Source organism: Microtus oregoni, unplaced genomic scaffold, assembly GCF_018167655.1.
Source record: "Microtus oregoni isolate MIOR12 unplaced genomic scaffold, Mior012 000003F_ref0000135, whole genome shotgun sequence".
Taxonomy (NCBI): Eukaryota; Metazoa; Chordata; class Mammalia; order Rodentia; family Cricetidae; genus Microtus; species Microtus oregoni.
In genome coordinates this window covers 24,669,317-24,695,910 of record NW_024543062.1, presented here as the reverse complement: position 1 = coordinate 24,695,910, position 26,594 = coordinate 24,669,317, and the positions used below count along the sequence as shown (strand labels likewise).

The window sequence follows — 26,594 nt, the reverse complement described above, 5'->3', positions numbered from 1 at the left end:
CGAGGGAATTGCGCGGTCCTGCTAGGAGTCTGGTCCCTAAGATAGCTGGAGGAAGGAGTGAGGAAGAGCTCCGTATCTTTGAAGATTTAATTTTTATTAGGACTCTATGCTTTACAGAACGCGGTCTCCAGGCTACTTGTTGGCCTCAGCCGAGACTTTCAAACTTTTGACACCAGTTGTAAGTTAGCTATACTGATCTGTAGTGAATAAGCCACAAGCTCCGTGACTAATATCAATAGGATACATGGATTAGGTGCTTTTCAGATTTGACACACTTATGCTTTACCTTGGATGCATAGACTGAAAAGGTTTTGTGAAGGCCTACAACCTCTAACCTTGTAAATTGTGTGCACCCTCCCAAGTGTAACATGAACTACCTGCTTAGTAGCCAGTTACCAACTGTCCCTGTATTCAAGCATGCTACTACCTCGATTATGTATCTCATCTTAATGTACTTAGAAAAAACTGTAGCCAGCCCTCTGTATTCTACATCGATTCAACTACACATCTAAAATACAAAAAAACACATAGGTATTAAACACAATTCATCATTCTGTGACTAATTGCTGCACCCGAAGGCTGAGGCAGGAGGATCAATTTCTAAGCCAATTTAAATTAGTGCCTAAAGTGAACTGGGCTGGTCTGGTGAGGCAGATGGCCCAGTGAGCAGAGGTCCTAGCAATCCTTGAATGCTCCCGAGAGCTACAGGCCTATTTCAACAAGACCACGACCTCAACCCAGCCTTTTACTCCTGCCTCAGCCTAAGGGCTGTTTCCAGACATGAACCACCCCCAGCTCCTCAGCCTGAGCACCCACTAGCTTTGATACCCAGTTAAGTTCAGAGACCCAAGTCTAGATAGCAAGGTTCAACTATACAAAGTAGCTAATTGGTGACCTTGGAACATATTCCCCATAGATAAGATTAGAAGTGGGGCAGTGGCAAGGCACCTTTAATCAAAACACTTGGGAGGCAGAAGCAAGAGGATCTGAGTTGAAGGCCAGCCTGGGGTGTTACACAGTAAAACCCTGTCTCCCAAGTTTTTTGCTTTTTAACCCTGGTTTTAGTTTCCCAAACCTCAAAATATACAAAGTAAATACAGGAAGACAATTTTAACAGAAGTAAGCTTTTATTTCCACGTTTCTTGGATTAAGTTGTCTGAATTGGTTGCTTTGAGAGGATTAGTCAAAGAGACCAAATCCCATATCTTCATCTGATTCCTCCGACTCTTCCTTGGCTTCAGCCTTCGCTGGGGCTGCAGCTGCAGCAGCAGGAGCAGCAGTGGTGGCAGCAGCCACAGGGGCAGCAGCCACAAATGCAGATGGATCAGCCAAGAAGGCCTTGACCTTGAAGAAAAGATGAAAAGAGTGATCTTCCACTCTCCCACCACCCACACCCCTCCTGTCTGTGTAGCTTCCACTTAAGGTCCCAGTCAGTAAAGCTTTCCTGTATAGAAGCTACCCATCAGATCTTAAATACGGTCGGGGTGGGAGGGTGAGAGGACACTTGGGCCCAGCTCTTAAATCTTTGGGGGTCTGTCATTTTCAATGTGAGAACATACATACTCTTGTTCCATCTCCAAAATGTTTCCCCCTTTATATGGACGTCACTATGTATATGTTGTTCAGGGAAGGCTCAAACTGATAGAAATAGAACTATAGGAATACTTTCAAAAGTAGATGTATTGGGGTACACAGTAGTGGACCACACCTTTAATCCCAACACTGAGGCAGAGGCAGGTGGATCTGTGAGGCCAACCTAGTAATTCCAGGTCAGCGAGTTATACAGAGACCAAGTCTCAGAAGTCAACAATGTACTGGGGATATATTAACACCTCAGTTGGTAGAATGCTTGCCTAGCAGGAAAGCCCCAACACTGGTAACATAAGCCCAAACCTGGTGGTGCATATACTTCTATAATCCTAGCACTTCCTAGATTCAAGGTCACCCAGCTTTGGCTGTCTCAAAGTTACCTATTGTGTGAAAGAATGGAGTGTGAATTCACTAACTCAGTAGCCTGCCATTTGTCATCCTGATGTCAAGCCAATGATTCTGGAAGAGTATCTTTACCTTTTCAGCAAGTGGGAAGGTGTACTCAGTCTCCACAGACAGAGCCAGAACCCGCTTGTACCCATTGATGATCGAGTGTGGCACTGAGGCAACAGTCGGGTAGCCGATCTGCAGACAAACACTGGCAACATTCCGGACACCCTGCATGGGAGAGGACAAACAAGAAGTTACATTTAGGCTTACCCTGTCAGTCTCTAAGCCTGCTTACAGATACTCCTGGCAGCCCAGACCCATCAAGTTATGTGTTTACCCTTACTGCAACCTGGTGTCCCATATACCGTTTTTAAATCTAAGCTGTTATCAGTCACTAAGCACTATTGTACAAAATGGTTAAACTATTTCCAGATGTAATCTGCCAATAAAACTTATTAAGTAGAGCTACTTGTACAGTTACCCCTTGAACTGGAGCCCAAGACCCACTGCAGATACCAGAATCCAGACTTAAGTCCTGTCCATGCACAGTGATCTGGGGCTGCATAAGCCTGCAAAGCCTGCTGCAAACCTATGAGGCTGTCACTGCCCACTCAAGACAGGGCAAATGCTATTAGACCTGTTCACTACATCTTCCAAATCTTAAAATGACTGGGACAGGCATAATGGGAGTTGAGTAGAAACTATATAAAAAATGCTCAAAAAAAATCAATAAAAAACTAAAAAGGCTAAATCCAGAAACGTACATAATTTCAGTTATGTTGCTCACACAAGGAAAAAATTCCTTAACTGATAACTTGATGACAAAACCAGGCACAGCGGCTGAGGAAATAAAGACAAGCCAGTCCCTTAAGAAAAAGGAAACTGAGGCCAGGCAGGGGTGGCACACGTCTTTAATCCCAGGACTTGGGAGGCAGAGGCAGATGGACCTCTGGGAGTTCGAGGACAGTCTGGTCTACACTACAAGACAGTCTGCCTCCACTGGATTAAAGATATAAGGCACCACGTCCAGCTGTCTCACGATTACCCTTGAACACCCAGCACACACAATTTCAGACTTTGAGAAGATGGAGAGGCTGAGGATACCTGGCATACGCCAGTATCTACCATGCTCCCAGCATTAGGGGAAGGATATACCTCTAGGAAGCGAGAGTGCAGAGCCTGCTCTGTGATGTCAAGCACTTCTGGGTTGTAAATGCTGCCATTGTCAAACACCTGCTGGATGATCAGCCCAAAGGAGAAGGGGGAGATGTTCAGCATGTTCAGCAGCGTGGCTTCACTGGCTCCTACTTTGTCTCCAGTTTTTATCAGCTGCACATCACTCTAAGGAATGAGAAAGTCAGACCATTTACCATCTGGACATACAACAAACAGGCCCGCAGCCTTCAAGCCTGTCTACTCACCAGAATTTCAATGGTGCCCCTGGAGATTTTAGTGGTGATGCCTAAAGCCTGGAAAAAAGAGGTCTTCTCGGGCCCCAGACCAGTGTTCTGGGCTGGCACAGTGACCTCACATGGGGCGATAGCACCAGCACGGGCAGCAGCTGGCACCTGCACGGAAAAAAGGTATTAAATATTGAAAATCTCTCCACTGATAAACATGGCTAAACTCTGCCTTCATTCGCCATGCAGTCCGAGTGTCCTCCTCACCTTATTGGCCAGCAACATGTCCCTAATCTCAGTGAGGTCCTCCTTGGTGAACACAAAGCCCACATTGCCCCGGATATGAGGCAGCAGTTTCTCCAGAGCTGGGTTGTTCTCCAGGTGCCCCCGGATGGCCTTCCGCATCATGGTGTTCTTGCCCATCAGCACCACAGCCTTTCCTCGCAGGGACATGCGGATCTGCTGCATCTGCTTGGAGCCCACATTGTCTGCTCCCACAATGAAGCATTTTGGATAATCATCCAAAAGTTGCTATTAAAACAAGCCAGAAAAACCAAGGTTTGAAACAAAATCAGCAGAAACCAAACCTCACGACTAGTTCCCTACTCCGTTTCGTTTACGCTTCGAGTTAAACTAGGAGCCAGTCACCTCAGCTTAATTTGACCCCAACTTACTTGCTGGTTATGAATGGTATAAATTTCTGAGAGGTAGTCAAAAATTACCTTCTAGCTGGGTGCGGTAGCATATCTGCCATGCTGGTTGAAGCCTAATGCTAATTACAGGCCAGCCTGAGCTACAAGGGTAATCCCGACCTCAAAAAATTCCATTTTTATCTTTCAAGTAAGGTATGCTGGTGGACTAAAATGACACCGATCGGGGGAAGAGACAGGCAGGGCACACTACTGCAGAGCTAACCAGGGAACTTAATTTGTGAACATAAACGTTACTGTAGCCAAAAATCTCTTGTGTCTAAAACTCATATGGTAAACAGAGGCTAATGCCTACAAAAGCAGGTAGCCGATCTTAGGAACCGCTTCAGACGCCTTTTGTAGTAAGTCACCAGACACCTGCACCAACATGCCTAACAGTGAGTCACTCCTCGGCTCAGCCTTTCCCACAGACGGCAAGGGTTCTACAGGTGAAGGAGCTAGCTCGGCAACAGAAGCTGGGACTACAGAATTTCTCTAGACAGCCTAACTGTGAAAGCGCCGGGCAGGTGACTGCCCCGTGAGAGCCCGGGCCGGAAGCGGCCCGTCCACGGCGCGCTCCGCACTTACGATGATCTTAAGGAAGTAGTTGGACTTCCAGGTCGCCCTGTCTTCCCTGGGCATCACGGCGGTGCGTCAGGGATTGCCACGCAGGGTTTAAAGACGATGTCACTGGGGAAGAGAAGATCAGCGTGAGCCCGGCCACCCCGACCCCAGTCCCCGGCCCGAGGCCTAGGCCGAGCCGGCCACGCGGGAACTGGGCCCGGGAGGGTGGGGGTCCGCCGCCAACAGCGGAGGCGCAGGCGGGACAGGGCAGCCCAGTCCCGTGCCTCCCTAGCCGCACCCCGAGCCCACCGCTATCGACCCCAGAGTCCCCGTGCTCCTGCCACCCTCCCACAGAGTCACACAGTAAAACCCAACCTCCAACGAGGACGCCTGGCGAGAGAGGGCCGCGCGCCCGTGAGCGCCTTTTATATGGGCACTAGGAGCCGTCATAGCCGACGACGACGTACGTATCTATTGGCTGGCGCCATCAACTGTCCCGCCTCACCAAATTAATCTAGGCAGCCATTGGGTGATACCGCTGCCACTCCAGTGGGTAGGTGACTAAGGACTGCTCCCAGTTGTGTTAGAGGAGCGCTCCCGGAGCTGCTGCCCTCTGCCGGGCTGGAGCCGCCTTGCAGCGTCTCCGAATCAGTACGGTAAACCGAGTGCTGAGAAATGTCCCCTTATGTTTTTTTTTTTTTTCCAAAACCAATGTCCTTATCCGCACAAAACTCATCCGGGGTTCCTCTTTTCTCTGAGTAAAAGCCTAGAACCTAAACTATGTACAAGGTCCTACACGACCGCTTCCACCTTCACCCTGCAATCTCCTCTTTGACTTTCCTACAGAAGCGTTTGTCTCTAGCCTGGTCTCTGCTGTTTGTCAAGAGCGCGCCCTTATTTCAGGGCTTTTGCCCAACTTTTCCATCTTCCTGGAATGGTGCCTGTTAGAATCTGCCAGAGAAACTCATTACCTTCTCCAAGTCCTGCTGCAAACGCCATCTACTCAATGAGACTTGCCCTGACTCTTGATACTAAATTTTAAGAAGTGGGGGTTGGGAATCAAAACTCCCCTGCCTTTCTCAGCACAGCACTTACGCCGGCTAACCCACTGTATAATTTATCACGTTATATTCGTCAACGTAAGCTCCACACAGGCAGATAGTTCGTTCTGTGCCTCCAGACAACAGGCATATACGTATTTGTTGAATGGGAGAATGCAGGATGGCCCAGATGAGCTGGTTCTGCCACTTGCTGTGCTGTCTTAGGAAGTACCGACCATCCTGTCTTCCTTCCTCATTTCTAATAGGAGGTTGTTATACCGTTTCTGGGATATAGGAGAAAATCAATTCATTAGCTTCTTTTATTAAATATGATCGTTCAGCACTTGGATAATTGTTTGGCTTTGGCTTTGAAACAGTCTGTCACCTGACCCAGCCTTCCACTGATACTCCCGCCTCAGGCTCCCCAGTCACCACATGTCCCACCATAGAAAGCTCAGGGGATAGGAGGGCTTTTCTTCCCATCTCCATGACTTTCATCAGCAAGTCGGAAATCCCCAGTGAGGGCAACCAGAGTACACATGACCAACACTCATCTGTCACAACCGTGGACCCCAGTTCTGCTTCTCAAAATGTTCCCCTAGGCTAGCGAGGGTGGGGTTTGGGGCTCTGATATCCAGTCCTGCCAGTTGAGTGCTGCTTTCGTAGGCATAAAGCTATCTTTTCACCCTGCAGTTCCCAAACCTGACAACCCAGCCCAGGAGCATCACAAACACCTGCACTCCCAGTCCCTAAGTAGGCAGAGTCTACTGGAGTAGGACCCGGGAACATGTGGTTTTTCTTAAAGGTTTTATGTGTTTATGTGTTTGTGTATGAGCCAGTGCAAATGTAAGCCGCATGGGTGAAGATACCCAAGGGGATCAGGGCCTCTAGGGCTGGTGTTCCCGGTGTTTGGGAACTGAACTCAAGGCCTTCAGAAGAGCATTCCCTGTTCTTAACTGCTGAGCCAGCTCTCCAGACCCATGAATAAATAAGTATATAAATATCGATATAAACGAATGTGTGTGTATCTGGGAGACTGGTATTGGGCCTAGGGCCTTGTTCATGCTAAGCAAGCAGTATCCTGGTCTAAGCTCCCTGGTGCCTTTGAAGGTCAGCCCAGTTTGAGAACCGCTGGAGCTGCTCTTTGGTGACGGTGTTTCTGCACGCCTGGCACTGTGCTAAGCACTTGTTCACATTCCCGATGCTCCTGGCTCCCTCAGTCCTGAGGTGCAATATTTTAATGAGAAACTCTGAGTTAAACCATCTAGGAACAGGTTCAAAGACCATGGGCCTCACCGTGCTAGTCAGCCAAACCCTACATCTGTTTTTCTCTAAATGCAGTTTTCCAAGTGTATACATATGATTTTGGCACATCTCCAAGGACATGCTGGCCCTAACAATATAAATGCCACCTCTAATTGTAGCATACCAGTAGAATATCATGGTATGAAGCCATTAGAAATGATACAAATACAAATCTATATCCAGTGGCATGGGAAAGCATCCACAAAGCATTACTGAGAAAGCCAATCATATTTTTATAAGGATGACTCCAGCGAGGGTTGGGAAAATAAACCAAGTCATTATCACTGAGTGGGTGTTGAAGGTCACGTCCAAAGCTCACTGTGAGAGTCAACATTCAGAATAACATTCACTAAGCCGCCTGAAAACCTAACCTAAAGGGCAGGGGAAACTGTGAAGCTACATTTTAGGGTGGAATGAACCGGTCCAGTTTGGCTTCCAGAGATCTGACAAGAGAAAACATGCAAATATGGACATGACCACAAGGAGGCAGTAGAGACTGACCAGCAGCAGGAAGCCTATAGCAGGCCAGAGAAGTGAGTGGACCAAGGTGTTGCCTGGGTGGGGCTTTGTGTTTTCATTCTCTTTTCTTTCTTTCTTTTTGTTCTTTTTTTCCTTTTTTGGTTTTTCAAGACAGGGTTTCTCTGTGTAGCTTTGAAGCCTGTTCTGGAACTAGCTCTTGTAGACCAGGCTGGCCTCGAATTCAGAGATCCACCTGCCTCTGCCTTCCAAATACTCGGATTAAAGTCATGCGCCACCACCGCCCAGCCTCCATTCTCTCCTTTCTCCTTGATCAGTGAGTGGACAGCTACCCACACGCCAAAGGCAGACACCCTCAGTGAATCCACATGACAGCCCGGAGCAGGAAGTGACCCATGGGCCCAGGCAAGCTCCCAGGATCCTCTTTTGCTTTTGGTCCTCCATGAAGGGGATGTCAAGGACTTGCCTTCTTTCTATGACTCTTCTGAGTCTAGAGAGACTTTGATTTCTCTACTGTAGCAACATCAAACGTCCAAGAAATAGCACTAACACAGGTGAAAATAATGGCAAACTTTATTGGCATAAATCACAGGAATTGAAATGGAAAAAGCCAGGTTAGAAGTTTATAGGAAAAAAAGTCAAATATCACATATCCATTGACCCAGAGAATGGCCCTCCAGATACCCCATCTCTTCTCGGAGAGGGGCCTGGGGCGGGTCACTGTAAACAGAGCAGTAAGGCCTGTGGGTGGAAGTGCCGTGTCAGACCTCCAGAGCCAAGCTCACCTTCCCAGACCTGGGGCGCTGCTAGTCTAGCCCAGACAGAGAATCCTTGTCGATGATCCCATCATACTGAGCCTCTACTAGGAAGCTGATGTAATGTCTGGATCTCTGGTCCAGGACTGGCTGCTCCCGTCCCATCCTTTGGAATGGGAGCTATGGAGCCTCCCATAGCTCTAACAGGGCCTAGTCCCTCTGCCCCAAATCCTACTAGGATCCCTTCGCCAACTTAGGGTATTCTTCCCAGAACCCCTCCCCGCAAAGCATGAATCCCACCTGAGAGAGGGAACAGCAAACTTTGCCCCAGTCACTGGGAAGTTTAAGGGAGCGATGCGCCCAGTAGAATCGAGACCAGAGACCCTTATGTATGATCTTCCTGGTCAAAATCAGACACCAGCTTTCCTGAGAAGGCAGAAGAGCCCCAGAGAAGCAATGAGGCGGCTGAGAGTGTTCAGTGGGTTCTCCCTGTCGCCAGAAAGTTCACGGGGAGCAGAGTGGCTCCTGATGGCTTACTCAGGCAGGAAGCAGACCCCCAAATATATACTTTCCCCTTCGCCTCCCTTGGGAACAGAACACATGAGGTTCAAAATTCCAGGTCCAAAAGGGCTGAGCACCCTTAGACCATTTCTTACTGGAGAGTCTGCTGGCCTGGGCAGTAAGGGAGCATCAGAAAATACAGCAGTTTTCAAACAGTCCTGGGACTGTGACATTGCAGAAGGAGTCTCAACTCACTTGTGCTAAGAAACAAAATAAAACACAGATTGTTCCCCCATCCCAAGCCCTCAGTACAAAGCCAAGGCCGCTGGCAGCACCAGTGGCGGTGGACAAAGACAAGAATACAAAGGGGGCCTTCTTTAAATCTCTTCAAAATCATCTTGTGGAGAGGAGTAAAAGCAAGTTGAGCAATACGAAGTTGAACCTCAGTGTAGAAATCTATCAAAATCGGTACAGTGTTGAGGCACGGGTGACCCTCCCCACCTCACGATGTCCCCAGAGATAAAGATGTGGCTATATAAAACATTATTGCTGGAGAAGCCTCTCTTGGTAAACCCAGGGCAGTCACCCAGACCCTGGGAGACTGGGCAGTGGACCCCAAAGTGCCTTTGGTGGCCCACAGGTGAGTTTATGCTGGCATTGTGTTAAGGGGGCCCGGTGTCCCCAGTATGCTCAGGGTAACTGAGAGAAATAAGGGTAAATAAGGTAAATAAGGGTACCTGACCCTCTCAGCCTGCCCACTCTGACCCCACTGCTGAGAGGTGTGTGAGGCTCCGCTGTGGGTGCTGGCTCATGAGGACACGCCTGCGGACCTCTGGTGAAGATAAGTGCACAGAGCCTGGGAGAGCCAGAGAAGGGAAGGAAGGGCCCTGAAGCTCTGGGGGGGGGGGGGTGAGGAACAAGCACGGCCTCCACAGTTCTGTCCTGCATCTGCACCTGCCAAGACAAGGTTCCAGTTTCTGTGGATTGGCCCGTCATCCCTGGGCGAGGTCCCTGGGTCACAGTAGCAGTGGGGGGCGCTGGCCGGGGAGGGTGGTGGGGACGGCCTAGCAGAAGAGCTTCACAAAGCAGCTCTGGCAGTAAGGCTTGTCGTTCTGCTCCTTGAAGGTGCCCTTGTTGAGCTGCTTGAGGCAAAAGGCACAGACAAAGTGCTCGGGGTGGAACTTCTTGGCCATGGCTGTGATACAGCGGCCGGTGATGGGCTTCTGGCAGCCAGAGCACAGAGAGCCGCGGCGCTCATGGTAGTGCACCTCACAGTACGGCTGCCCATCGTGCTCAAAGAAGCTGCCGTTGACAAACGGCGTGAAGCATTCCTGTCGGGGATAAGAGGGAAAAGGCTCAGGAACTGTCCCTGGTGGATGGTGCACAGAGGACTGTCACCTCCATAGGACTGTCACCTCTGTGGTGGCCCTACTTGCTTGTCATTTCCTATGTGCTAGGCTAAATGCTTAATTTTCCCCTGAAGGAAGAAGAGGAATTAAGTGAGGTGACCCAACCATGATCCTACTAAACTGTATGGCCTGTACTCACAGGGCTGAGAGCTCTGGATTTAAGCAGGTGGCCAGAAAGCTGCTGCCAGAAACTGACACAATAAAAAAAAAAAAAAAAAAAAAAAAAAAAAAAAAAAAAGAAAGAAAGAAAGAAAAGAAACCTGAGCTTAAATTCTGCATCCTGCATTTCCATCTGGAGACTGGAGTGCGTGGGCGGGTATGCAAGGCAAAGGCCACAACTGTTCCCCAGGGGTACTTGTCGAAAAGCCTTTGCTGGGCCCCAGTCACACCTGCGGGGCTCCCTGACCACGGGTCACCCTGGAAACGCTGCCCACTACTGAGCCCCAGGGTTTGCGGCATCTTATTGATCTTCCCGTGCTCTACTCAGGATGACCGGCTGAGGCCCAGTAGGATCTCCAACTCGCTGCTTGTCGTGAAGTGCATACACACACACACACACCCCAACTCACTCTCCGAGAGCCTGCCTTCTCCCGCTGCCTGCTCCCAGACCCACTGGCTGCAGTAGAAACGCCTTACCCTGCACACAAAGCATTCCGGGTGCCAGAGGGTGTTGAGGGCTGAAATGTAGTTCTCCAGGATGGCACGGGCACAGCCGCCACACTTGGGCGCAAACATGTCAAAATAATCTTTCCGACAGTAGGCTTTGCCATCCTTCTCGTGGAACCCTGAGGATTGGGGGTAGGGTAGGGACAGATTAGGGTATCTAGATGTGGAGCCACCCTGATTCCACCATCAGTGAGGTCATCCCAGAGGGTGACAGGCACGCCTGCCTTCCAGCCTAGCCATACCTTCTGGACCAAAGAAGGCTCCACACTGGGCACAGAAGAAGTGCTCCGGGTGCCACGTCCGGTCAAGAGCTGTTACTACTTTCTGTGAAAGCAGAAAATGGGATGAATCATGGGCAAGGTTCATGGCCAAAGAGCAGGGTACTTCCAAAGGGGTCTCTGCTAACTGCAAATACGAAGTATCGAGAGCTGCTCAAGTCTACACCTGTGCTTCTCACTGTGATTGATGGAAGTAGAGGAGCAGACTCCGGGCATCTCCTAACATTACATTGGGAACAGTGAGACAGCTGGCACCCAGCCCCTTGTCTATTGGGCTCCTAATCCCCAGGGCCTCAGCAGCAGAACCCCAGGTTGGGAGGTAGAAGGGAGCTAGAACTACCTAACGTGCACCAGGGCTGCTGTGACTCACCAGGGCCAGGCTCAGTCCTGTCACTTCCTGTCTGTGAGAGCCCTGGGGCTGAGGGCCCTGCTGCGCCCCCCAGCACCCCCATGTGTGCACTCACGTCCAGGATGGGTCCATTACAGTAGTAACAGCGTGGGGAGAAGAGGCTGTGGTAGTCCTTTTCACAGTACGGCTGTCCATCCCGCTCGAAGAAGTTCCGGGACCCAATCTCCTCCTGGCAGTGGGTGCAGACAAAGTGCTCGGGGTGCCATGTCTTCCCCATGGCAGTCACAACCTGAGAGGACAGACACAAAGTGACTCGGAGTGAAGACAGAAGCCAAGATCCCAGAGCTTACCTCTCTCCCCTCTTCTTACCTGCCCAGCAATGGGCTTCTTGCAAGCCCCACAGACCCCTTTGGCAACCGTGGCGACCCCCAGCTTGTTCAGGTCAGACTGCAGACTTCCCAGCATGCTGTCTAGCTGGCTCCCAGGCTTTGAGAGTCCCCCAGGGGGTGGGCTGCTCCCGGTTTTCCCCTGGGCCATAAACTGTGGGCACAGACAAGGCAGTCAGATTTCTAAGGTCTGGAGTGGGCAACTCACAGCAGAACACCCATGAGCCTTTGCATGGGCTAACTGAGACAAAAGGTAGTATCCTCTGGGGTGGGGGTAGGGGGGTGGTTACATCAGCAGGCAGTCCTGGGGTTAAGGAGGCCTTCCAGTACCCAGCTGTATGACCAAGCCCAGGAAAACATGCCAAGCAAGAACTCAGACCCCAGCCCAAGCACTGACCCCTCCCTCGTCCTGCCCTTCAGGGCTGCTCTGCCTGCTGCTGGGGGGCCAGCCGGCTGCCCACTGCCGCTCTCCATCCACTCTCTGCTCCAGGCCGTGCATCTTAGATGGGAAAGAAAGGAGGAGAAGACATTGTTTAAAGACTAAGACCGAGGCCTCGTCACTGGGTTATTTCACACAGGAAGCGCAGGTTCAGAGGATCTCTCACTGCTGGCAAGTACCAAAAATGAGAGTGGGAGGAGGGGAGAGACAGAGAGAAGGCACGGGGCAGGAGAAGGGATCAGTGTTTGTAAGTGCCCCAGGGAAGAGACAGGGGAGGGGATCTCCTGATGTCAGGCCTAGATACCAGGCTCAGGAAGCCCCGGGTCAGCTTCACCAAGGACTCAGCCACCCTGACACAGCTGAGGACGAGCCCTCTGTGCTTCCACAATATCCTCAGTCTGAGGTGGCTCAGGGATGACACACGGTACAGGTAGGGCAGAGGCTGGGACCCCTGGGAGGCCTGCCTGCATCGGGTGGAAGAGTGGGTCCTCGCTGGTCTGGCAGCCCACAGACCTCACGGTGTGGGGCACAGGAGTGAGGCCAGGAGGCCCATGCCTGTCCTCCTCCTGGGGCTTTCTCCCTGCACTCTGGACCCCAGGAGAAGCACAGGCACCAGCTACGGGCCCTGGACAGGAGGGAGTGGGCAGGCTGGGCCGGAGAGGTGAGCTGCTGGCCAAGGTGTCGGGGTGATGCTGGAGGAAAGGGTCAGGAGGAGGAGCCACGACAGAGAGGGTTCTTCTCAGGGGAATGGGAGAGTCAGGAGGGTAGATGACCTGGGAGAAGAGAGGGGAGAGAGATAGGAAGGCAAGAACTCAACAGCAGACAGCAGAGGGCAGAGTCGTGTGACCAGCCTTATCATAAGGCCATGAAATGCAGAAATCAACCCACCACCCCAAAATCTTTTTCAGCCAGCACTGGAGCTGAGGAAACCTCCAGACCCCACTTCCCAGACCTTGGCTCCGGCATTTGCTGGCTACCTTCTCCACCAACTGCCCCCCGGCCCGCCTCCCACGTGGCTGCGCAGTGATGACAACGCCTTCAGTTAGCCAGTCCTGGGCAGAGGCCCCTGCCACCTCCTCTGCCTCTAGCTGGATGCCCAGCCGGCCCTGCAGCTCTGCAATGAGCCGTTCTTGGGATGGGGTTCTGCTCAGGGTGGCAGGGTCCAGCCGGCGGCGAGGGGAGGGCTCCCGGGACATGGGGTGGACGTGGCCTGTCTCCCGGCTCCTCCTGATCACAGAGCGGATCTGGGGGTGGAGGGCAAAGCTGTCACCATCCCATCCCAGGCAAAGCATGATGGTTTGGGCCACACTAGGGTGTCACAGGGGAAGCGAGAGCAGCGGAATGGAGAGCAGCAGAGCTGAGGGAGGAAGCAGGAGGCGGGTAGGGCTGGCTCGGGCACAGCAGCTCTCAGAGTCCTGTGGCCCAGCATTCACACCCAAGTCAGCCTCTAACTTGGGACACAGTACTCAACTTCCAGGGACCCCGTCTCTCTGCCATTAAAATGGGATAGCAGCGTTTTCCTGGCTAACCTCATGGGGTTATCACCCTTCCCTCTTTCCTTACAACTCAAATAGAAAAGTAGAGTGTGCTCGCTCTCTCTCTCTCTCTCTCTCTCTCTCTCTCTCTCTCTCTCTCTGTTTTTGTTTGTTTTTTTCAAGAAAGGGTTTCTTTGTAGCTTTGGAGCCTGTCCAGAACTTGCTCTGTAGACCAAGCTGGCCTCGAACTCACAGAGATCTGCCTGTTTCTGCCTCCTGAGTGCTGGGATTAAAGGTGTGCGCCACCAGCGCCTGGCTTCTTTCCATCTTCTAACCAGTGTTTTCCTAGTTTATATTGTAACCTGCTCATCTGCAGTGTTGGGGGGCGCTGGAGAGACGGTATGGAGTTTGAATCTTACAAGAATAAAGGAAGAGCCAGGCAAGAAGGCACACAACTATAATCCAAGCACTCAGGAGGCTGAGACAGGACCGACAGCCAGGAGTGGAGGAAGGAAAGCCAGGCACTGTTTCATCTACTTTTCAGGAATTAATTCATCCAATTTTCTGGATGACCTTGGAAAATGCGCTATTATTACTCCCATTTTAAAGATAAAGTTGAGCCTCTGGATGGGTCCCCCAAGTCCCATGTTTAACAGGTGTTGCCAGAGTTGTATGTGGGTCTGTGTGGTTCCCAAAGTCATGGCTGTATCCTTCTGTACAGTGAAACTGGGACAGCTCTCCTGAAGGCAGTCTTAGGCAAGCAGGAGGCGGAGCATCATTGCTACTCTGCAGGGCCCGGAACAACACTGGCCTCACAGGATCACTGCTGAATACGTCCTTAGGGCCACCGTCCTCAGCACTTTCTACCCAGGCAGACATTTGTCAGGGCTGCATGCAGTTAGCAAGGAGTGGCCCACACTCAAGTCCTGCCAGGGTCATGCCTAGTGGTTGCTCAAGCTGGTGCCTGCCTGGCCAGCGGTGGAAATCCTCTCCGAGGTGGTGGGTGTGCCCATGACCACAGCATGAGAAAACTCCGGCTCTTCCTTCCTGGCCTCCAGAACGGCTTTGGTGGCACCTCCTGGGTTCTTTGGGTTCTGGAGTGGCTGGGTTGGTTCCCCCAGGCTTCCCCTCCAGGGAATCTTCCCACCTAACTGCTCCTTGTCAGCTGGGGCAGGGTAACTGCTTTCCAGGCCCCCTGGTTCTGACTGTGCTTGCTCATGCTGGCCATATTCCTTGGTGAGACTCCAGGTGTCTGGGAGCACAGCCTGCCGGTCCACTGCCACAATAGCTGGCTCAGTTCCTTCCTGAAAGTTGTAAGGCCCGGATGCTGACATAGCCTGTGGCCATCTCCAAACGGGAGCCACAGTCTCCTCTGAACACACACAGTTGGCCAGTGGCCCCTGGGATCCTGTGCTGGCAGCAGGGTGTAGAGTGTGGCCGAGGGGAGTCCTAAAGGGCTCATTCATGGACTCTATGAGGTCATTCCTAACTTGAGCCTGGCTCTTAGCACCAAATGATTGCTGAGAACCCTCCACAGAAGGACACCTTGAGTTCTGAGTGACAGGTGTCCCCTCGAGACTGACCAAATCAAGCCTTCTGGGAGCCACCAAAGGTAGAAGGACCTGACTATTTCCTTCCCTACTGAGGACCTCAGGGGTGTGGCCTTCAGGGGAGAATTTAGTGGGGGAAGGAGGATCGAGGGTGAGGGGTGGAGATGGAGGAGAGCTGGGCAGCAGCCCTTGGGAGCTCAGCACCACAGGAGAAGAACTAGTCTGGAGGAGAAAGACAAAGGGAAAGAGAGAGACATGGGGAGAGGTGAGGCAACAGGCAGCATGGCCTGAGTGTTCAGAGAGCCACCATCTACGCTGGCTGCAATACTCAGATCAGAGTCTTCAGAAAAGAGTCCAGCCCTAGAAATGCTTGCCTGAGCTTCATTTCATGTCCTTGCACCTTAGGAGGCCCAGGCAACAGAAAGCAGGCACAAAGTCATGCTTACAAAGTCACCCAGAGTAAGCACCAAGGAGACTTACGATGAGATGTGCGCTGGGGAGAGGGCTCCAGAGGTGGTTCCAGGTGCCCCAGCTCCATGCTCCACCCACCCCACTCTATCTCCCAGCTTTCCTATATCCTCAAGGCCTTTCTCTAGGGCTCCAAGAGAAAGCTTGCCTTCATGTGGCACTGGGCTAGAGGTCTAAGGAAGCAACTGCAGCCTTAGGGGATAGGCACCAGCACAGCCAGTGCCTAGACCCCAGCTTGTTTCTCAATGGCAGCTCATCACCTACTAACAAGGCTTACCAACCCGGACTCTACCTGCCACCCAATCTCCCACCTTCTTGTGAGCTCCAAGTATGAGTTCAGCTTAAAGGGAGGCAGGAGGTACCTTCTGGGCCAAGAATGGACAGACTGCCTGGCTCCCTTCTCATATTCCCTAAGCTGTGCCCCACAGATCTCTCTGGCTGGCCCATGTGGAGCTGAAGTCAGCAACTACTGGAGAGCTCTGTCAGTATTAATTCCTAACAAGGCACTACATCTTCTAAATAAAACGGTGTGGACTGGCAGGCCTGGAGAGCCTGGGAGGAGAAGGTGGGACACCTCATGCTGACCAGTCAGGGGCTTGGCAGGTTAGGTTTTCCACAGACAGGGCTCTGAGGACTCAGGTCCTTAAAGAACGTGGAGGGTAGAAGGGCTGAAGATGCTGGTAAACCCATCCTCACAGGCAGAAAGAAAGCGGTGTTCTCAGAACAGCTAGCGTGGGAGATATAGCGCTGGGGCAAGTGACCTCTCAGGCACGGGATCCTGATCCCACGAGGCCCAACAGGACACAACCTCCCCCACCAAGGGCAGCTATCAACAGAGGGCTCTTTGTCACTATGTCCCAGCCTCCTGATCCCCTTGACCTAGTGGCTGGGATCGCCAGGAGAGGGAGGAAATGTCCCAGCTAAAAGCATTTCTGGTTTCTCTGCCTTCACTGGCTGCAAAGGAGCTCAGTCTCATGTCCTGCCTAGCCCACCTCCCCCAGGGCCCTGAGGAGCCAGAGGCCATACTGAGGTAGGGTAACGGATGGGGGCAGAGAAGACAGAGGGATCACAGTGCACCTTAAAATCTGAGAGTGAAGCCATGAGCTCATCCAGCTCCCTGGTGGCAGAGGAGGCCGAGATGCGTGTCTGCTGCTGGCTGGAGGTGACTCGCTGTGGGCTGCTCATCTCACCCTGGTTCACAGTGATGGCTGGGCTGCAGGACAGGCAAGGTGTCAGTATGGAGCCCAAGGGCTAGCTAGCCCCAGGCTCCATAGGGGAGCAGATCAACAACACCTCTGACTCCAGAGAAGACCACCAGCACCCTGCACCTTAGGGATCCCCAGCCCTGGGAAAGAGGAACTAAGGAACAGTGCTGAGGTGAAGTGAGGTGACCAGAAGGCAGGTGGCTGAAATAGCGCCACTGACAGGAAGACAGGGGCAAGCTTACCCAGTGAACAAAGTCCCACTATGTACCCTCTACAACACTCTACACATGATGACATCAATAAACACCAACATTAACATAGGCAGGTGCAGTGGCTCTTACCTGTACACACAGCACTTGGGAGGCTAAGGCAGGAGGATTACTACATAGTGAGATCCAGAACAGTCTGGGCTATAGAGAGAGACCCTACCTCAAAATAAACAAACAAGACCTGACGTTATTAGTGCTTCCTACGAGTGCCACAGCTGAGAGCCAAGCCTCCCAAACATTATATACCATTTGGTCTCACTCTGTTCACTATGTGGGACCATCCTCATTATCCTTGTCTGCCTAACCAGTCTTACAGTTTATGGCATAGTTTGTGCCATGGTTTCATGTAGTCCAGAACTCACTTATGTAGCCCAGATTGTCCTGGAACTCTATCTGGTTCCTGGTTCTATCTATTGTCCTGGAGCCTATCTGGTTAAGATTTTCAAGAGTTTCCCCAGCCTGGGAAGAGCTTGGTGGATACTCACACAGGGCTGGGCACAGAACTCTCCAGTTCATCCAAGAGGCTCTCCACGCTGGGCCGAACATCCTCCAGGCCCCGGCCTCCATTTCGTTTTGGCTTCTCTTTCATCAGAGGCCCAGCTTTTCCTCCCAGAGAACTGTTATTCTCTGGGAAGCCATAAAGGGGGCTCAAGGCTCCAGGCAGTGGGGGGCTCGAATTGGACTCATCTCGGAGATAAGGAGACAAAATGGTTGCTCATTCCTCAGTCCTCCAGGAACCCAAAGGCCCCCAAGTAGCCTAGAGACCCACTCATACCTGCAGGGAAGCCTGGAGGATTATGCTGCACGGCATTCAGCTCTAGTAACAGCCGGTCCAGTTCCGAGAGGTTGCTGCCCAGGGAGGAGCTCATCACAGTGGGTGAAGGCTCTGCCGACTTCTGCTTGTTGGGGAAGCTTTGAGAAGCAGAGGAGAGAAGTGAGGCTTGCCTGCCTGCCCAGGAGCCTGGCACTGGAGGTGGCAGGCTTTAGATTCTCGAGGCCCAGGGTGTGGAATGTCACAAAGCTTCCTCAGTAAGAAGGCGGAGGGTAGGGAAGGAATGTGGGGAGGGAGGAGGAAGGAAACTGCTTCAGTTCCTCAACTGCAGATGCTGCAACAGTGGAGCTGGTCCTATTAGAGACGCAGGGACAGGGCAGAGGGGAGCCAGTGGACAGGCACGGGGCCTTGGGGCCTTCTGCAGTTAAACCAGTGGACCTAGAGTTGCCCAGAAATGGGGCTGATGTGGGGTGTTGGGTCTGTACCTGTAGACGTGCTCTTCCTCGCCTGCTCGGGAACACAGAGAGCCGTCCGGAGGGTTGGAGGCACCACAAGTTTTAGCACTGGAGCTGTACACGGGTGACGGGGATGGAGGCTGCAGAAGAAAGAGTACTCAGGAAAGAGGGGAACAGGAGACAGGAGCAGCCGGCCACCCCCAGGCAGTGACTGCTCACAGCCTGTCTCACCAGGGAATTTCCACAGCTAGTCGGGTGATTAATACGTGGTCATTGGCCCCTCACATGGTGGGTGGGAAGGGCAGAGTATGGCTGGGACAGCCCAGGACCCCAGTCCTCCCCAGTTGCTCACCATGTTCTTAGCAGATCAGCTCCTGTTACCCCTTAGCCCTGAGGGCTTCTCAGACCCCACCTTACCTGCTGGTGAGTGTATCGGGAACCACTAGGCTGCCACTGGTCTAAGGGGTCAAGGATCGTGCCATTGAGGGCATCGCTAGATGGGGGTGGTGGGACAGGAGGTGGCACTGCAATCTCCTGGTAAGTGTGGTTTCCAGTTGGGTATGAGTAGGGGGGCTCCTCTGACAAGAACACTGGTCGTTTGGAGATATGGGAGGTGGTAGATTCCAAGTCAGCCAGCAGGGCGTCTGCAAAGAGAAGCATCAACCAGTGAGAGCTGACCCTGCTGGGCACTGTCCCTGGGAACCTGAACCTGAAGAGGTCCTATCTGGCAGGCATCTGCCACATCAACAGAAGTGACCTGGGGTTCCCACAGGAGTTAGAGGCGGGCTGGGCTCTGCAATCCTCCTGATAAGGCTAGGCTGCAGCCTGGTGTAAGCAAGAAATGTCTGCTGGAACTCTATTCTTGCAGGGCAACTGGGAGAACCGGGCGGGACGAGCCCAAGTCACAGCATAGCACAGGGAGGGGCTGGGTCGAGAGAGCCAGGCATTCTCTGAACTTATAAGAACCTGCTTCCTCAGTCTGAAGACAGGAAGTGGCCCTAGGGAGCACCTGTCCTCCAGGTGGGAGCAGAATTCCTGCTCTAAGCTCCTCCCTAGGCCCCAGGCTATGAGTAAGGTATCTGCCGGTGCGGGGGTGGGGCTGGCATGAAGCCAGCTCAGCAGTTGCCACCCTCTCAAACAAGCTGGGGGCAAGACTGCTCTGCTGAATGCTTCTGCCAAAACCTGGCTATCAGCCCAGCCCTAGAAACTCCAGGGCCCTAGGACTCTGCTTTTAACTGCGGGGTTGAGGGGGCAGGGTCAGCCCTCGAAGACAAACTGCCATTACTCTGTTGGCATGTGGTAGCCAACAAGGGGCCCAGGCTCTTGACAGGAAGGGACAGCTAGAGGGGCAGGCAGGAGTTGGAGGTATTGGCCTTCCCACCGTGTGCCTCCCGTCTTGGGACCCTCCACAGCGCCATGGCCTGGGTAGAGTCCAGCCCCAAACGCCACACCCTCCGTCCTGCACTGCTCACTGACTTGTTCACTCTGGGCTTCTCAGGCTCTCGTGAGTGACAATCAAGAGCAGTGGCCACACTGATCACCACTGACTAGGCACCACACGAGGCATCAACACACGTGGTCACAACTGCCCCCTCTGGTGACTTAAAAGGCTGAGGAGAGTAGGCTTGGAAGCCAGAGGTACCTACACCAAGTAAGAAAGCAGGAAAAGGCAGGATCACATGACAAGCCTCAGCCACCAAGCCTGCAGGAGCTGCTATGATTACAAGGTGACAAGTCGACACCAAATCGAAGGAGCTCAACTTCCTACAAGCCAGGGGACTGTCACTCTGGTCATGCTGACCCTTGCTGGCCACCCTGACCCCACCCCATTCCCTCGCAGAGAGCAGAGAAGAGGGAAGCAAAGCCCTTGGCGAGGCCTATGAGGTCATGCCCTAGCCTAGCAGCCCTGACTGCCATTGCTAAGGTGGGCACACCTACCCCTGGCTCCTGTTGTGTGGCTGGGTGAGAAGCAGGTCCAAGGGCAAGGCCCTGGGTCCCAGTCTCCGGCTGAAGAAATTCTGCTCCTGTGGCCCCACCCCCTCAAGGTCCCCTGGAGGAGCTCTGACTTCCTGCCTTCCACAAACCGGAACTACAGGAATCTATATGTGTCTAGGTAAGGGCGTAAAAGGAACTAATGTCTAAAGCCAATCCCAGAGGACACCTGCTGTCCATTTCCTCTGGGCCCAACCCAAAGTAGGCGGAACCCCTCTTCCACCACCAGGGACTAAGCCTGCAGGGAAACCCTGCAGGGCTCCATAGAGCAGGCCACAAATACAGTCCTGACGGGGTTGGCAAGAGCCGTGGCCAGTCCTGTACACCAACCAGGGCCAGGAACTTGCCATCCTCCTTAACAACACTACCATAGAGGGCCAAGCTGAGGTCCCCACTGCCCCCCAGTTCCAAACACTCCAAGGAAGACAACAACCTTCCCTGCTAGACAGTGAGTCAGTGGTTCACTGCCCGCTCACCAAGTTCCCGTGCCCTGCACCATGGTGTGATGCTCTGTCTGGCTCTATTGGTTTATGGGCTGAATTCTAGTTTGATTTCATTTTTTTTCTATTCTGTTTTTATGGTACTAGAGATAGAAGCTGGAGCCTTGTGCACAGCAATGTCCACCACTGAACTACACTCCTTGGGGTCTGAGACACAGCCCTGTCATATAAACCAGGTGGCCACAAACTCTCAATTTTCCTGCCTCCATCACTACACGCAGCTTCCATGAATGTTTTTCATTTGTTTTCTTTCGTGTGTGTGTGTGTGTGTGTGTGTGTGTGTGTGATGGAGAAAGCACACTATTTCCCAATTTCCTCCGAATGTTTGCTTACCTGAGAGAGAGGAACTTCAGCAAGTACTTAAACAGGCACAAGCTCTGACAAGGCTTCCTCTCCTCTCTGCACCCTTAGTCCTGCCTGGTGGGTTAACTAGACTTGGAGTCCCTGTGCCTCAAAGCTCCCCACAAGTTGCTATAGGAATTTAGGAAGCAGTCAAAACACAAACCCTGGGACTATGGATTCCCACTGTAAAGGCTGGCATTTCCCATAACCAGCAAACTGGTTAAAGGCTAAAGTCCCCTCCTCGAGCTCAACAAGCTCCTCCCCTGGATTGAGTAAACACAGCCAAGATGTCTACCTGCCAGGAATTGCCCCCAGATTTCAGCCATGGCGACGACCTTTGCCTAGCTCTAAATATACAGGGGGTACTGGAAACCCCTTCACCTCAGGCACAAAGATCAGAACAGACCCACCACTACCTGCATCCTTCTCACAAGCTAGAGAGGCCTCAAAGTTCTTCAGCATCACATTGCTAAGGCCTGAAGCTTGAGCCCACAGAAGAGGTCACTGAGCAAGATCATGCAACCCTGCGTACAAAAGGGCAAAGAGAAGGTAGGCAGGGTGCAAAGTGCCCAGCTGGCCAGGGGCAAAAATCACTGTGCTATGCATTTTGAGTAAGGGTGTGGACCATCTGCTGCTGACCACCAGAGGGAGCCATTGGTCCATCACCTTTCTGCCATCCCGCGTAACCTCAAGCAACCACAGAATTTTCTTGCTGAGCTGGGGAAAGACTAGGGAGTCGACTCCCAGCTGTAGTGAGAGGTTTCAGTACCAAGACAAGCAGGCTGACTTACAGGCACACAGCTGGCATGTAAAGTGGCTTGCGTGCCAAGACCCTGGGCATGCAATCCAGAACATATGGAGGTGCAACTGAAGGGTGGCATGAAGTTCAAGGGCTCCATGGGTGCAGAGGAACACACTGAGTCACTTCTACTCTCTCTGCAAATGTAGGGTACAAGTACCCCCCTTTCTATTTTATAGCTATGCCTGGCTCAAGCAACAGCAGCTTCAGGTCAGGAGGCTGTTCCACGGCGGCTGGATAACACCGTGCACAGGTGGCCAGGCCGAGACAAAGAGGTCTTCGGTAGGCTGAGGCAGGAGGACTGCTGCAACCACAGGCCAGCAGCCAGGCCCTGTCTCAAAACAAACTAACAGCAATCTTTTCTTTGTTTGGTTTTTGTTTGTTTGTTTTTCGAGGCAGGGTTTCTCAGTAGCTTTGGAGCCTGTCTTGGAACTCACTCTGTAAACCAGGCTAGCCTCAAACTCACAGGGATCCACCTGCCTCTGCCTCCCGAGTGCTGGGATTAAAGCATGCGCCACCACCACCTGGCATCAATGAAACAATGATAATAATTAAAGCAGGAAGGACCCTTCTAGGCTCTGGTAACTAACCAAGATAGAAACATACAGGCCTGCAGCCCTGAGGGGGTTCACATGAAGGCAAGGGAGGCACCCAAAGCCTACCTGAGGAGGAGCTAACAAGGGGCTCACCAGACTGCTCTGACCACATTCCTCAGCAAATGCTACAGCTGGGCCCCTCAAGATCCTTTGCCAGCAGAGGCATAGGTGCCAGTACCCAGAGTCCCCTCAAGTCCCCAACAAGAGGAGTGTCTACCAGACTATCCTCTGAGGACTCGAGCTGATCAACAGATAAACAGCACCCAACAATGGATGAAAGAAAATCAGTGGGACTAAGAAACGAGCTCAGTAGCAGAATCCCCCCCCGCCCCGCCCCTCTCTGTTTTTAAATTCATTTATGGAGGAGGAAGAGCCCTCATTCAAATGCCTAGGTGTGGGTGAGCAGGCCAGAAGAAAACTTCCGGAGAGTCAGTTCTCTCCTCTACTACATGGACCCCAAGGACTTAGGTTGTCAAACACCTCAGAACTTGGTAGCAAAGACCTCAGAACTCTTGTCTGGCAATCCAGGGTTCAGTCTCTAGCACCTCCTCCCCATACACACACACACACACACACACACACACACACACACACACACACACAGACACACACTGGCTCCAGTTCAAAGCAGAGAAGCCAGGGCTCTTTCACATGCTGGCCCCTTTTTCCTGACAGTCCTAACCACACTCTGGGTATGTGGTCAAGACTGTCAAAAAAGCAGAGTCTGGATGCTGGCCAGGTGCCAAGAAGGTGAGTTAAAGGTCCAATGAAGACGATTCGAGTTCTGTGGAGATGGAGCTGGGCCTCGAGCTACTCCTCTCACACCCTTCAGCGCGGATGTTACAGCTGGCATGCAGGGATTTGGAGACAGACGGCCTGCTCCCTAGCTGAACAGGTGTTTCAGAAAACCGAACACCTACATACCCCGTTTCAAACACACAATTAGGGTCAAACAAGAAAGCAGGCACTCCTTGGCCTTGGGCAGCCAGTGAATGGGAAGCTCCTACCAGAAGAAAGGACATCTAGTGCTGGGCCGGCAGGCAGGCATCATTCTGGCCAACACAAGGCCCTGGAGGGAACCTGTGATGGCTGTTCTTGGTTGTCCACTTGACTACGTTTGGAATTAGCTAATACCCAAGGGGCCGGGAATACCTGTGAGGGACTTTTCCTTATTTAAACCACTTGAAGTGGGGAAATCCACTTTCAATCTGATTTTTTTTTCCCTGAACTAGCACCCTCTGTAAGAGCAGTTATTAACCACGGGGCCTCTCCAGCCTCTCATTTGGGTCTTCTAAGGGGGGAAGGTCTGCCTCTAATCTGGACCACACCTTCTGCTGGAAGCCAGTATAAAGGAGTGGGGGAGGAAGCTCTCCCCTCTTGCTCTTGCTGGCAAGCCCATTCCTTCACTGGCATTAGAACCAAGGTGGGGACTCTTGTGTGCAGAAGACATGAGGTCCTTGTGCTCACAGATATGCACTAGGGAAGCTAAGAATGTTGAAGTGCAGGCTGCTTTCTTCACTGGAAGGAAGGGATGGATACCTGTTTTATGTAATTAATAGCCTAGTGATCTATGCTACCTGTTTGGCCAGGCCACACCAAATCCCCCAGACTCTTCCCAGACTAAATTTGATCACTGTTTTTCAGTAAACAAAACCCACCCCGCTGGGCGGTGGTGTCACACACCTTTAATCCCAGCAGAAGCAGGCAGATTTCTGTGAGTTTGAGGACAGCCTGGGCTACAGAGCAAATACCAGGAGAGGCTCCAAAGCTACACAGAGAAACCCTGTCTCAAAAAAAAAAAAAAACAAAAACAAAAAGAAAAACAACAACAACAACAGAACCAGCCCATCCCTATGGGAGATGTCTCAGGTACTTCGTAGCTTGGTGACCTCTACAATTCTACAATGACCAGATCTTCCCCTTGGCCCTTAAGTTCGTGGAAGAGGCCACAAGTACTTTGTGAGTCTCAACGTAGTTTAAGCTTTATTGTGGTAACTGTCACCAGGAACTTTTTTTCCAAAGTGGTACTGTACTAAAATATGTCTAAAATAAACCGCCTGGAGGAGGGGAGGGGGGGTCAGACTCTCGAAGTTTGAACCAACACTGGCTAACTAAGTTGTGAACCAGATTTCCTTGGAGCCTCGTACAGACAGTTAGGATAGTTACTCTGCCGGCTGGGGCATTAGCAGGGATTCCCACACTGGTACACACTTAAGACCAGCTGAGACAGCCAACCTTGTGAACTAAACAATTTCTACACTTGGTAGACAGTCACTGTATACAGGACCACAGCCTGTAAGCCACTTTGTATATGGCCTTGACTATGTGACTGTACTTTCACCACGTAGGTTCTGTTATCTAGAGAACCTTGACTAATAGACCTCCCAACGCGTCTCTACTTCCCATCCCTTCCCAGCTGCAGGCTGCTCTACCTGGGCCCTTACCAAACCAGGATCTGCCATCCAGGGACGCAGGCTCTACAGAGAGCTGGTCCTCAAGTTCTCAGGAAGGCCCACTTTACCATGCCATGTACCCCTGAGGCCTGGCCCACAACAGTTATTCCCAACACCCTTCTGCAATCTGACTTAACTCAAAGCCTGGGTAAAGCCTAGCACAACTAAACTCCCTTAGCACCTGCAAGAGCAGCCACACGCCTGCCCCACCTGAGGACTTTCCCAGTCTCAGCTTCTATGCCTTTCTCAGACAGGCAGCACTAGACTCACAAGCACTGGCTATCCAGTCGGATCCAGCGGATGTCTAAGCAGCAAAGAAGCCTGTCTACCACGTTATGCCCAGAAAAGGGCTCAGTCCTCTGCGGGTCACCAGGGTAACCCAGGTGACCAAAGTGTCCCAGGGCTGCCAGACAGAGGTATGTAAGCAGGGAGTGGGACTCAGCCTTCCCAAGGAAGGAGTCATGTAAACAGCAAGCCCAGCTCAGGGAGGACCCATCTTCTCGATTAGAAAAGAGAGAGGAGTAGGAAGGCAGATCTGCCCCACCCCCTCGGTGGCTCCCAGCTGCTGTCCTCAGTTGCTGAGCTGAGAGCAGAGAGCTAGAGTAGAGGTAATCTAACCCACAGCGGGGTACTTTTGTTCAGTGAGTAACTCCCCAGGAATGGGGATCTGGGTATATTTATCCTCAGGGAAGGCAGCTGTAGCCAGCAAGGGCCAATCCACAATGAAGATATCTGCCCTTACCTTGCCCAGTGCCCTAAGGCCTCAACACTCACAAGAAACTCAACCTTCTAGAGGGGTTTCCCTCACAATTTGGGTTATACCCCCTCATCAACTGTCTCTCCTCCAAGAAGTAAGCTCTAGAAATTGGCAACCTTATTCTATCTTGTGGAAGAGGACAGAAAAAAAGTGCCAGTATAAAGGAGGAACTGGGGTACCATGCTGCGGGCCAGTCTGCGGAGGAGGGTCCAGCTATGGAGCAGATTGTCTTCCCTATCGTGTAAAAGGGGCACAATCTGATTTCTCCCCATTTCTGAGAACGTTCTAAGGAGGGAAAACAGGGTCATAGATGAAGTCAAGGCACTGTGAGCTCTTCAGGACTCTGTCTAAATCTAAGACACTGCTATTATCTGAATTCCAGACAGGGGCTGCTCTCCCCTTGGGGACAGAGGAGATGGGATCAATACCATACTGTCACTTCAATATTTAATAGCCATGCCTGCAGGTTATGAAGACTCAGCCACCAAGCTTCCCTAGCTGACTCATGCCTCACTCAACAGGAACTGCCCTGAAGGAAGTGTGGGCCGGAGTGACATACAGGAAATCAGGGGAGAAGGCTCTAGAGTTTTCCAGCCTGCAGCAGAAAGGAGCTGGCTCCTTCCCAGCTCCCACATGCCAGAGGCTTATACAACTTGAGTGTGCAAGCAGGTCCCCTTTCTTCACTGGATGCCTGGCTTTGTACCCAAGGTCACGGAGCACAGC

General features: G+C 52.1%; 2 protein-coding genes across 5 annotated transcripts in view; both read right to left on the bottom strand.

Moving 5' to 3' along the window:
• Window positions 1-1,108: 1,108 nt before the first annotated feature.
• Rplp0 (ribosomal protein lateral stalk subunit P0) lies at window positions 1,109-5,061 on the bottom strand. The gene is made up of 7 exons (XM_041648319.1): window positions 5,009-5,061; window positions 4,658-4,759; window positions 3,648-3,911; window positions 3,402-3,548; window positions 3,136-3,321; window positions 2,068-2,208; window positions 1,109-1,344 (listed from the first exon to the last, which is right to left on the bottom strand). The coding sequence occupies exons 2-7, from the start codon at window positions 4,709-4,711 to the stop codon at window positions 1,180-1,182; spliced, it is 957 nt and encodes a 318-aa protein (XP_041504253.1). The 5' UTR covers window positions 4,712-4,759; window positions 5,009-5,061; the 3' UTR covers window positions 1,109-1,179.
• A 2,949-nt stretch (window positions 5,062-8,010) lies between these two features.
• The window catches only part of Pxn (paxillin), a 49,454-nt gene continuing 30,870 nt past the window's right edge, over window positions 8,011-26,594 (bottom strand). Inside the window, exons 2-15 of one of the 4 annotated variants that reach the window (XM_041648214.1) lie at window positions 18,850-19,076; window positions 18,463-18,572; window positions 17,981-18,117; window positions 17,691-17,892; window positions 16,809-16,944; window positions 14,682-15,485; window positions 13,216-13,482; window positions 12,703-13,011; window positions 12,197-12,298; window positions 11,783-11,953; window positions 11,529-11,702; window positions 11,029-11,110; window positions 10,757-10,905; window positions 8,011-10,042 (exon numbers count right to left, since the gene is read on the bottom strand). In XM_041648214.1, the coding sequence (XP_041504148.1) occupies window positions 9,776-10,042; window positions 10,757-10,905; window positions 11,029-11,110; window positions 11,529-11,702; window positions 11,783-11,953; window positions 12,197-12,298; window positions 12,703-13,011; window positions 13,216-13,482; window positions 14,682-15,485; window positions 16,809-16,944; window positions 17,691-17,892; window positions 17,981-18,117; window positions 18,463-18,572; window positions 18,850-19,076 (3,137 nt within the window). In that variant the 3' untranslated portion in view covers window positions 8,011-9,775. Of the gene's footprint in view, window positions 10,043-10,756; window positions 10,906-11,028; window positions 11,111-11,528; window positions 11,703-11,782; window positions 11,954-12,196; window positions 12,299-12,702; window positions 13,012-13,215; window positions 13,483-14,681; window positions 15,486-16,808; window positions 16,945-17,690; window positions 17,893-17,980; window positions 18,118-18,462; window positions 18,573-18,849; window positions 19,077-20,370; window positions 20,517-26,594 lie in introns of those variants that run through there. The other 3 variants (XM_041648213.1, XM_041648211.1, XM_041648212.1) reach the window with 3 other exon arrangements.

What these genes read in the sequence shown, in the direction of transcription:
- Rplp0 (XM_041648319.1), bottom strand. Translation starts at nt 4,711, where the DNA reads ATGCCCAGGGAAGACAGGGCGACCTGGAAGTCCAACTACTTCCTTAAG. An exon ending in ACTACTTCCTTAAGATCATC is followed by an intron (nt 3,912 to 4,657) that starts GTAAGTGCGGAG and finishes TTGTTTTAATAG; the next exon opens with CAACTTTTGGATGATTATCC. An exon ending in GGGGCACCATTGAAATTCTG is followed by an intron (nt 3,322 to 3,401) that starts GTGAGTAGACAG and finishes CTCATTCCTTAG; the next exon opens with AGTGATGTGCAGCTGATAAA.